Source organism: Rhincodon typus, chromosome 7 (assembly GCF_021869965.1).
Source record: "Rhincodon typus isolate 14 chromosome 7, sRhiTyp1.1, whole genome shotgun sequence".
Lineage (NCBI taxonomy): Eukaryota > Metazoa > Chordata > Chondrichthyes > Orectolobiformes > Rhincodontidae > Rhincodon > Rhincodon typus.
In genome coordinates, this window is record NC_063338.1 from 5,628,227 (window position 1) to 5,640,679 (window position 12,453).

At 42.6% G+C, this 12,453-nt stretch overlaps 1 protein-coding gene across 7 annotated transcripts in view; it reads right to left on the reverse strand.

The window, feature by feature from the left end:
* Positions 1-12,453, reverse strand: part of rbm44 (RNA binding motif protein 44) — a 140,660-nt gene that overhangs the window by 121,518 nt on the left and 6,689 nt on the right. For 6 of the 7 annotated variants that reach the window (XM_048598581.1, XM_048598588.1, XM_048598583.1 and 3 more), the window contains exon 2: positions 2,717-2,776. The exons of the other annotated variant lie outside the window; for it this stretch is intronic. In XM_048598581.1, the coding sequence (XP_048454538.1) occupies positions 2,717-2,776 (60 nt within the window). The remainder of the gene's footprint in view (positions 1-2,716; positions 2,777-12,453) is intronic. 7 annotated transcript variants of the gene reach the window in all.

Sequence of the window (12,453 nt, forward strand, 5' to 3'; positions counted from 1 at the left end):
GGTGCTGTTCACACCTATCTGCTACCCATGTCCTTCTATCCAGATGGAAGTGGTCAGGGATTTGGAAGGCGCTGTCTGAATTTCCTCGGTAGATTTCAGCGGTGCATCTTGTAGAAGTACAAACTGCTGCTACCAAGCATCAGTAGTGTAAGGAATGAATGATTGTGGATGCAGTGCCAATCAAATGGCTTTGACTTGAATGGTGCCAAGATTCTTAGGTATTGCTAGAGCACATGCATCCAGGCAAGTGGGGAGTATTCTATCATACTCACGACTTGTTTCTTGTAGATAGTAGACAGGCTTAGGAGTCAGGTGGTGAGTTACTCACTGCAGAATTTGAAGCCTCTGACCTTCTCTTGTAGCCACAATACTTACACGGCTAGTCCTATTCACTTTCTGGTCAATAGCAATCTGCAAAGTGTTGATAGTGGGTGATTCAGCAATGGTAATGCCATTAGATGCTCTCAGATGATGATTAGATTTTCTCTTGTTTGATTATGGTCATTGTTTGGTACTTGCGATGTGAACATCACTTGCCACATATTAGCCCAAACTTGGATGTTATCTGCATCTTGCTACATTTGGTTATAAACTGTTTCAGTATGAGGAGGAATAAATGGTGGTAAATCATCAGTGAAAATTCCCACCTTTGACCTCATGATGGAGGGAAGGTCATTGATGAAGCAGCTGAAGATGGGTGGACCTTGGACACAAAATCTCAAAGAACCCCTGCAGAAATGTGCTGGAGCTGAGATGCCTGACTTCCAACAACCACAATCATCGCCTTCGCTTCAAGGGAAATCATGTCAATTTCTCCAAGTATGCCATGTATGACTCCAACCAGAGGGGGTTTCCCCCCTTGACTGCAATTCTTTTAGGGCTCCTTAATGATATATTGGTTAAATGTAATACCAAGGACAGTCACTTTTACCTCTGGAACACAGCTGTATTATCCATGTTTTAAACAAGGCTGAAATGAGGTCAGGTGTTGAGTGGCCCTGACAGAACTCAAAATGAACATCAGCGAATAGGCAATTGATAAACACATGCTGCTTGATAGCACCATTGATGACACCTTACATCATAGATAGCCAAATGGAAATTGAGATGCAATACAGAGAAGTACGAGGTAATGTATTTTGGCAGCAGGAATATGGAGATACACCCCAATAATGTTAATTTTCTGAAGGGGGTGCAGGGAGGCAGAGAGACCTGGGGGTCTATGCCCAGAAATCTTTGAGAGGTTAGTTGGTAAGATATACAGGACCTTTGGCTTTAAAAATTATAGTATTGCGTACAAAAGCAGGGAAGTTACACTGAACATTTGTAAAGCTCTGATTAGGTCACAACAAGGGCACTGCATCCAATTCTGATTATGACAATTTAGGAAGTTCATTTGGGCCATTGAGAGGGTGTAGTGGAGATTTACCAGGCATGCAGGCGGCTTTATCTACGAGGTTAGGTTGAAGTTATCTCCCTTTGAGGAAAGGAGATTAAAAGAGACTTGCAATGAACCTGAACAAGATTGCAAGAGAACAACGTCAGGTCCTTGACGTTAAGGCAGCAATTTATCAAGTGTGGCATCAAGGAACCCTAACAAAACTGAAGTCAGTGGGAACTGGAGAAAGGGAATGTTAGAGTCTTAACTGGTACAAAAGATGATGGTTGTGGATGTTGAAGGTTAATCATCTCAGCCCTACGACATCACTGGATCTCTACTGATTTATTCAAACAAACCAGCTCTGTCTTTGTATCATCATAAATGCAAAGTGCCTCTTAGACAAGTTTAATATGTTTAGTCGTAGGGTCATACAGCACGGAAACAGATCCTTTGGTCCAACCAGTCCATGCCGAACATAATCCCAAAATAAACTAGTCCCACATCCCTTCAAACCTTTCCTATTCATGTACTTATCTAAGTGTCTTTTAAACACTGTGCTCACATCCACCACTTCTTCAGGAAGGTGCCACTTCTTGCTCTCAAACTTACTGCTACATAATGGTGCCTTTATTATGAGGTCACTAATTACTACTGACTTTGTTGCACATTAGAGGATCTAGAATAACCTACCTACTGCTGTCTCTATTACTAGCTGCTCTAAAGAACTGTCACGAAAACATTATGAACTGATCCTTCAGGCTACCTTTGCCGATCTGTTTTGGCTGATATACACGGAGATTAAAATTGCCCATTATTATCGCATGTTTAACCTCCTTAATCTTTTCCCAGAACTCAAATCAGCACTGAATCTCATACAAAAACTTTTGTGTAAAACATCATCTAATCTAGGAACACTGGCATTTTGTAACGGATGTACCTTGACCATCCCACATGGGATGATTAATATGCACCATTATATGCAATTTTTTTTGAAAGCTAGGAATAATGCATACAAAGGCAAAAAATTGTAGATGTAAACATGAATTACAAATTGAAAATGAAAGAAATCTAAGCAATATCTGTTCAGATAAATAATTAACATTCAACGTCAGTGAGGTCATCATAACTCCTTGCTCATTAAAAGTTCTCCTATTGAGTTTTAAACATCTTCCTGGATATAACCAATGCTAAATGCTGTCCAAAGTATGAAATGACTCCACTGCTAGCAGTTATTCACATTTAATTTGTAACCTAGACTACGCGCAGCCACTGGTGCAACACTGGTTACACAAGACCTGACCACAGGTTTAGAGGAGATACTAAACTGGTACTTACTTGTTTAGCGCTGAAGACATTCTGGGCTCCCGTAAATCTTCAATGAGTTCAGACTGCATTCTGTTGTTAGAAAGTTACATTTTCAAACAAAAACCAGTTCAGAATCTTTGAAAATTTGAAGTTGTCAGCTTACTAGTTTACACAGAACTTGAGAACTATCAATAAACTGGACACTAACAATTTAATGCAACATTGTCAATTCTAATGCCACAGAAAGAGAGGGCAGGAGAAAGAAGATTTAAGAAATTATATCTCCGTATACGCAAAAATATTTGACCATGGTCTCTCCAGTTTCTTTACAGTACAAAAAAATATTTACAGAGAAAAACTGGCTAACTTAAAACAACAATTTTCTGCACTGGAACCATGCTTTAAACTGGTAGGCAGAACGTCACTTATTTTAAACTCCCAATATTTTCTAATGAAATACTTTGGAAGCAAATACATGAAACATGGACAAATGCATCCAAATTTGGTGATGATGAACAAAATCCATCAATTTCAACCTTATAACAAGAAATGCATACAATGAGAAGTGCTGGATAAACTCAGCAGGTCTGACAGCATGTGTAGAGAGAAAGCAGAATTAATGTTTTGAGTCCAGTGATCCGTCTTCAGAATCATTCTGAAGAAAAGTCAGTATGTTTATGATTAAGGTACTGAGGGGGCCAGTGATCAGATGAGGCAAGGGCTAGAGGGAAAGAAGAAGGGTGAGGGGTCTAGCTGGCAAGAAGATGCCATAGGCAAGGAATGAAAGAGAAGTGGTGGATAGTGAGGGGTGACTGGGAAGGGGCTGATGACGAGGAGGCAAGAGGGTTGGCTCCAATGGTCCAGAAGCAAGAGGGAAGGGAGCAACAGTGAGAGAGAAGGAGCCATTAGCAAAGGGGCAATATAGAAGGGGCTGTTGGCGAGGAAGTGAGAGAGAAGGGCAAGGGGCAAACCGTGAAGGGTTAGAGGGAAGGGGCCAATGTAACAATTTTTGTTTAAAAAGGGAAGGAGACATAAAACTATATGTTAACTACATAGGACAGTTAGGTTAGTGTCTGTTATAGGGAAAATGTTATAATTTATTATAAAGGATGTAATAGCAGTGCATTTTGAAAAATAAAATATGATCAGAGTCAGCATTATTTCATGCTGAGGAAATCACACCCAAGAAATTTACTGAAATTCTCTGGAGATGTAACAAGCCGGGTAGATAAAGGGAAACTGGTAGATATAGTATACTTGGATTTTCTGAAATCTTTTGATAAGGCGCCAATAGATTACTTATGAATCCATGGTGTTGGACGTAGTAAATTAGCATATGATAAAGGTTTGGCTAACAAATAGAAAACAGTATTTAGATAAGAGGGGGGCTTTTTCAGGATGGCAATCTGTAGGTAGTGGAATGCCACAGTGATCAACACAGGGGGGCACTATTTACAGATCCATGTCTTGTTTGAGGAAAGTGAATGTAGTATGACCAAGTTTGCAAGTGACACAAAAATAGGTGGGAAGGCATGTAGTAAGCATGACACAAGAAGTTTGCACAGGGATAGAGACAAGTTAAGCAAGTGGACAAAAACTTGGTAAATGAAATATAATGCGGAAAAGAAGAGGCTAGAAGAAGAGAAACTGAATGTTATTTAAATTCAGAAAAACTGCAGCAAGCTACACAACAGAGGGATTTCAGAGTCCTTGTGCATGAATTACAAAAAATGTTAGCATTCAAGTTCAGCAAGTAATAGGAAAGAAATGATACCCTTTATTTCAAAGAAAATGGAATATACAAGTGGGGAGGTTTCACGAAAAAAAAACTAAACAAGGCACTAGTCAGATCGCAGCTGGAATATGGTAAACAGGTTTCAATCCCACATCTAAGCAAAGATATACTGGCATCAGATCCAGTCCAGAGAAGTTTAACTAAGGTGATACCACGGATAGATGGACTGTCTTATGAGGACAGGTTGAGTGATTGGGCCTCACTTCGTTGGAATGTAGAAGTACGAGAGATGACTCTAATGAAACATACAAAATTCTTAGAGGAGTTGACAGGGTAGATGTGAAAAAATTGTTTCCCCTTCTGGAAGTCTAGGACCAGATAGCTTCATATGCACATTTTAGATAGAGAGGAGGAAGAATTTCTTCTCTCAGAGTAATAAATCTGTGGGATTCTTTACCACAGAGGGCTGGACAGGTTGGGTCATTAAATATGTTCTAGTTTGAGACAGATTTTTAATCAGATTGGGAAGCAAGGATCTTAGGCAGCAAAGTTATCAGATTAGCCATGATTTGATGGAATCTGCTCTGCCATTCAATGGGCTAAATGGAGATAGCTAGAATTGCAGATGCTGGAGTCAGAGTCGATACAGTGTGGAGCTGGAGGAATACAGCAGGTCAGGCAGCAGAGGAGTAGGAGAGTCAATGTTTCGGGCTTAGATCCTTCATCATGTCGACTCTCCTACTCCTCTGATACTGCCTGACCTGCTGTGTTCCTCCAGCTCCACACTGTATCGACAATGGGCTAAACGGTCCACTTCTGCTTCTGCATCTTACGACTTTAGGCATAGGGCTGACAGAGAGAACTATGGCAAGGGGGTGAACCACTTTATCGATCTGTTCTGATACTAAGGTCCCTCTAATTCTACATGCTTCCCAGGACCCTAATGTTCATCATGTATTCTCTTATCTTGTTTGTCTTCCAAGTGTATGACCTTACATTTATTGACGATGGAGTTTGTTTTGCCACTGATCAGCCCATTTATATCCTCCTGCAATCTTTGGCTATCCTCCTCACTATTTACCACACACCAATTTTTGTTATCATCTGCGAACTTACTGATCAACCAACCTACAATCAAGTCTAAATCATTTATATAAATCACAAACGGCAAGGGGCCCAACAATGATCCCTGTAGGACCTGGTCAGATACAGGCAGCTAGTTGGAAAACACACCTCAGCCATCACCCTCTGCTTCCTGCAATTCAGCCGAGTGTGGATATAATTTGCCTGATTTCTTCAGATCCCATGGGCGTTTACTTTTGCTACCAGTTTCCATACGGGATCTTACCAAAAGCCTTGCTGAAGTCCAAGTAGACTGCATCGAAAGCACTACCATCATCCACAAACCTGGTCAAATCTTCCAAAAATTCATATTGACCAGACACGCTCTCCCCTTAACAAAACCATTCTAACTATTCTTGATTAATTCTTGCATCTCCAAATGCTACTCCTTAGAACTGCTTCCAACAGTTTGCCCACCACCGAGGTTAGACTGACTGGCCTGTAGTTTCGTGGTTTATCTCGAACTTCCTTCATAAAGTGATTGAGTAGACTGGGACTGTACTCACTGGAATTTAGAAGAATAAGGGAGGATCTTATAGAAACATATAAAATTATAAAGGGAACAGATAGGATAGAAGCAGGGAAGTTGTTTCCATTGGCAGGTGAAACTAGAATTAGGGGGCACAGCCTCAAAATAAGGGGAAGCAAATGTAAGCTTGAGTTGAGGAGAAACTTCTTTACCTAAAGGGTTGTGAAACTGTAGAGTTGCCTACCCGGTGAAGCAGTTGAGGCTACCTAGCTGAATGCTTTTAAAGCAAAGAAAGTTAGATTTTTGAATAGTAAAGGAACCAAGGGTTATGGTGAGTGGGCAGGTAAGTGGAGCTGAGTCCACAAAAAGATCAGCCATGATCTTATTGAATGGTGCAGCAGGCTTGATGGGCAAGATGGCCTACTCTTGCTTCTATTTTCTTAAATAATGGTACCACAATGGCTGTCCTGTTCTCCTCCGGCATCTCTCCTGTGGCCAGAGAGGAAGTTTTTTTTTAAAAAGCACCCCTGCTATTTCCTCCCCTGCCTCATTCAACCTGGGCTACATGTCATCTGACCTGGAAATTTCTCTGCTTTTAAGCCTGCCAGCCCACTCAGAACATCTTTTGTCTGTGCTAATTTCTTTAATTATATCACAGGCCTTCTCCAATTTCTCTATCAATATCATTCCTCTCACTAGTTACTAGTAATTACCGACACAAAGTATTCATTTACAACTCTACCACATTCTCCGGCACCATGCACAAATTACTACTATGGTTCTGAATGGGTCATACTGTTTCCCTCTTTATCCTTTTATCTTTAATGTACCTGTAAAATAACTTCAGATTTTCCTTCATCTAACCTACCAGTATCCTTTTGTGTCCCCTCTTAACTCTCCTGATCTCCTTTTTAAGTTCCGTATTGCACATTCTATATTCCGCTCCGGCTTCTGCTACTTGAGCCCTCAGTATCTGCCATAACCCTCCTTTTTCATTTTATTCCAATGCTGTATATCCTTTGATATACAGTGTTCACAAGATTTGATGGTGCCAGTCCTTTCCTTCATTGGAAGATGTTAGTCTTGTGCTCTCTCTGTTCCCTCTTGAATGCATCTCATGGTGCTGAGACAGATTTACCTGAAGGTATCTGCTCCCAGTCCACTTGGGCCAAATCATATCTGATCTTACTAAAAACAGCCAACCCCCAGTGAGAATTTTGATTTCAGGCCTATTCTTGTCCTTTCCCATTGCATTGGTGGTGGTGATGGCAGTGGTGACAGTGACGGTAGCAAATGCTACCCTACTGATACTTCAACTACTTAGTTAGCATCATTTCCTAAAATTGAGTTGTGGACCATCTCTTTTTGGGCCTTCCATGTACTGGGTTAAAAAGATGTCTTGGATGCCTTTCAAGAATTCTGCTCCCTCTAAACCTTTTACACTATGACTACCCTAGTTGTTGGGGAACTCAAAATCCTCTATAACTGCCCGATTACTTTTACACTTGCCTAAAATTTAGCTACATACTTGCTCTCTTATTTATCTTGCGGCCCTCTCTGTTTGGAGGCCTATAGTTCATTCCCAGTAATGTGATTCTCTTATGGTTTTTACATTCTACTCATATGGCTTCATTTAAAGGATCCTCTGATGTTTTCTCTTCTTACTGGTGTAACAGATTCCCTGATCAAAGCTGCAACACTTGCTCCTCTTTCACTTTCTTACATGTCTCGCCTGATGACCCTATATCCTGGGAGACTGTGCTACCAATCCAACCACTTTCTCAACCATGCCTCAGTGGCAGCAATGACATCATATCCCCAAGTTTCAATTTGTACCTGGATGATGTGGGAACCGGTAGACCCCACTGTAGTTCATTGTAACCATATCTGTAGCAAGCTTTGGTTGCTTGAGGAACTCCAGCTCAGTGCTGATGAGCTGGAGTCTATGCTTTGACACTGCGACACATCATGGATGCTGTATTTTAGGAGGCAGTCACACCCCACTTAGGTTAACTACCTCAAATTCAGTCAGTGGTCAAGGACAAGAGCGCATAACTATGAGCAAGGAAGGTAGAAGGATTCAGGAGGTGTTTCAGAGATAGCAGGAACTGCAGATGCTGGGGAATCTGAGATAACAAGGTATAGAGCTGAATGAACACAGCAGGCCAAGCAGCATCAGAGGAGCAGGAAAGCTGACATTTCGCGCCTAGACCCTTCTTCAGAAATGGGGGAAGGGAAGGGGATTCTGAAATAAATAGGGAGAGAGGGGGAGGCGGATAGAAGATGGATAAAGGAGAAGATAGGTGGAGAGGAGACAAACAGGTCAAAGAGGCGGGGGTGGAGCCAGTAAAGGTGAGTGTAGTGGGGAGTTAGGGAGGGGATAGGTCAGTCCAGGGAGGATGGACAGGTCAAAGGGGTGGGATGAGGCGAGTAGGTAGGAGATGGGGGTGGGGCTTTAGATCGGAGGAGTGGATAGGTGGGAGGAAGGACGGGTTAGGGAGGTGGGGACAAGCTGGGCTCGCTTTGGGATGCGGTCGGGGGAGGGGAGATTTTGAAGCTTGTGAAGTCCACATTGATACCATTGGGCTGCAGGGCTCCCAAGCAAAATATGAGGTGCCGTTCCTGCAACCTTTGGGTGGCGTCGTTGTGGCACTGCAGGAGGCCCAGGATGAACATGTCGTCTAAGGAGTGGGAGGGGGAGTTGAAATGGTTCGCGACTGGGAGGTGCAGTTATTTGTTGCGAACTGAGCGTAGGTGTTCCGCAAAGCGGTCCCCAAGCCTCTGCATGGTTTCCCTGATGTCGAGGAGGCCACATCTGGAACAGCAGATACAGTATATCACATTAGCAGATGTGCAGGTAAACATTTGCTTGATGTGGAAGGTCATCTTGGGGCCTGGAATGGGGGTGAGGGGGGAGGTGTAGGGGCAGGTGTAGCACTTCCTGCGGTTGCAGGGCAAAGTGCCGGGCGTGGTCGGGCTGGAGGGAGTGTGGAGCGGCCAAGGGAGTCACAGAGAGAGTGGTCCCTCCGGAAAGCAGATAAGGGTGGGGAGGGAAAAATGTCTTTGGTGGTGGGGTTGGATTGCAGATGGCGGAAGTGTCGGAGGATGATGCGTTGGATCTGGAGGTTGGTGGGGTGGTACGTGAGGCGAACCATTTCAACTCCCCCTCCCACTCCTTAGACGACATGTCCATCCTGGGCATCCTGCAGTGCCACAACGATGCCACCCAAAGGTTGCAGGAACAGCAACTCATATTTCGCTTGGGAACCCTGCAGCCCAATGGTATCAATGTGGACTTCACAAGCTTCAAAATCTCCCCTCCCCCAACAGCATCCCAAAACCAGCCCAGCTTGTCCCTACCTCCCTAACCTGTCCTTCCTCCCACCTATCCCCTCCTCCCACCTCAAGCCCCACCCTCATCTCCTACCTACTTGCCTCATCCCGCCCCCTTGACCTGTCCATCCTCCCTGGACTGACCTATCCCCTCCCTAACTCCCCACCTACACTCACCTTTACTGGCTCCACCCCCGCGCCTCTTTGACCTGTCTGTCTCCTCTCCACCTATCTTCTCCTTTATCCATCTTCTATCTGCCTCCCCCTCTCTCCCTATTTATTTCAGAATCCCCTTCCCCTCCCCCATTTCTGAAGAAGGGTCTAGGCCCAAAACGTCAGCTTTCCTGCTCCTCTGATGCTGCTTGGCCTGCTGTGTTCATCTAGCTCTACACCTTGTTATCTAGGATTCAGGAGGTAATTCTGAAGGAGCTTCAGTCCTTGAGCTTGTCTAACGGGTTTGAGATTCTTGCTTACTGTGTGGATGAAAGCAGGAGCTGCAGCGAGAATGAGTAAACTCACCACAGGGAGCCAAAGAGTGGGGTGGGGGGGAAAGAAAAGAGAAATGTAGTTAACTGGGGCTAGAATAGTCAGGGGAAAGCTACTGTTCTTTCTGGCCAGGATAAAGAGTCCCGAAGGCTGTGTTGTTTGCCTGTGGCCAGGTTCAGGATCTCTCATCTGCAAAGAACTTGAAGGAGGGGAAAGATCCAATTCGAGGTCCACGTAGGTACCAACGATATAGGCACAAAGAGAAAAGAAGTTCTGCTGAGGGAACACGAGCAACTAGGGACAAAATTACAAAGCAGAACTGAAAAGGTAATAATCTCTGAATTATTACCCAAGCCATGAGCTAACTGCCAGAGGGTGAACGATGTTAAAGAGTTAAACGCATTGCTCAAACATTGGTGTGGGAGAAGTGAATTTTAATTCATGGGATATTGGCGTCAATACTGGGGAAGGAGGGAGCCATTCCGATGGGACAGGCTCCATTTGAATTCTTGCTGTTCAGGTCTTTGACCACACCATGAAACAAACCCACTACTACAGCAACGTGACCTTACTCAGCTCCTGTCTTCACCATCGTCTCATCCCTCAAGGCCTACAGATACGTTTTAAACCTTCTGCTATGATCTCTCCATTTGAATTATGCTGGTGAGTCCTGGCAAATTGGACAACTTGGGTTATAAATAAACTAAACAGTGTTTTCTTTTGGTTGGGGGGGGGCGGCAGGGTTCAGTTGCATGTGAAATTAGAATCAAAGATAAAAGAAAAGATAGGATTATAGATTAGTGATGTAGTTGACTGTTACCAGAAAACAAAAGTAAGGGACAGGATGCGTGAATGTCATATTGTACCAAGAAACCATAAAAATGTAGTGAAATCCAATAATAGAAAAAAAACTTAAAGGTTTTGTATCTTAATGCACAAAGCATTTGGAATAAGGCAGATAAACTGGCATGCAAAGTCAGGCAAATAAATATGATCTCATAGCCATTACAGAAACATGATTACAGGGAGATCAAAACTGGGAACAAAACATTCAGGAATATTTGGTCTTTCAGAGAGAGAGGATTGAAGAAACGATGATGGGATAGCACTATTGGGAAGAAATAAATGAGGACAGTTGTCAGAGATGATCTGGGCTCAGATGATGTAGAGTCCATTTGGGTGGAGGTTAAAAAAACCCAGCTAGAGTAGGAAGACATTGGTAGGAGTACCGTACAGACCCCCAACAGTGACCACACTGTTGAAAAGGTTATAAACCAAGAAATAATAGGAGCATGCAAAAAGAGTAGAGCAATAATTAAGGGTGACTTTAATCTTCATGTTGATTAGGTTAATCAAATTGAAAAGGATAGCATTAGGGCTAGTTTCATAGAACAATGTATCACAGGCTCCCTTGGATCTGGTAACAGGTAATGAGGCAGGTTTAATAAGTTACCTTGAGTAAAAGATCCCCTTGGAAGTAGTAATCACAACATGACTCAAACTGAACATTAAATTCTGAGTGAGAAACTTGGGTCAGAAACAACTGTAATTTCCTTTATTTAACTGAAGCAATGAAATGAGAACACAGTTAGCTAAAGTGAAATGGGTGTCTAGATTAGCAGGACTGCGGTAGAAATTTAAGGAGATAGTTCTTGACTCTCAGCAAAAATACGTCCCAGTAAGAAGGAAAGATACTAAGAGAGGGATAAACCAACCATGGGTTACCAAGGAAGTTAGGTGAGTATCAAGTTGAAAGAAAAAGCATTGAGCACATGTAGGAGGCCAAAGTCAGTGATAAACCCAAGGGCTAAAAAGATAATAAAGACAGGAAAATAAATAATGGGGGCAAACCAGTGAAAAATATAAAAACTGACAGCAAGACCTTTTACAAACATATAGAAAGGAATAGAGAGAAGTCAAAGTGAATGTGGCCACCATAGAAAATAAATCTGGGAAGACAGTTTTGGGGAAGAAAGATAACAGCAGAGGAATTAAACAGATAATGTGCATCAGTGTTTACGGTGGAAGGTACTTTGAACATTCCAATTGTTACATAGTTGTGTAGAGTGTGTGGTTCCTTTAGGAAATAAAGTGCTTTTCTAAGCTTAGAGATTTATACAGGAAAACAAAAGTGTCTGCATGTAGTTGAAGTTGTACAGTAAGTTCTAAAATTGAAACATGTATCAATTGGTTGTGTGATTGGAAACCTTAGGCTTGTTTTGATGTTTTGGCATCTAGCTGGAATCAGCTAATTAATTTAAACAAAGCCCTTAGCCATTGAAAGCCAATTGAATTTAAATCTGATGGTATTGACATCCTTGGACCAATGCTATTCTAAGAAAAGTTATATGTCATCCAAGATATATAAGGAGGTGGTTTTTGAAAAAAGAATTGGGGTGAGAACGAACCACCATCTGAGAAATAAGCACCTAGCCCTCACAAGAAATCGCTAAGTTCTCTATGAAAGTACCATCTTATCCATAAAGGTACCATGGCACTTCTAACTAACAGTCTTCACAGAGAAAGCATCCCTGACAGCAGGATCAGTGGAAGAAAGGCGCTTATGACTGGAGAGACAATGGAGAAGCAGAGCATTCGGGAAGACACATTCTGTGTGAACTT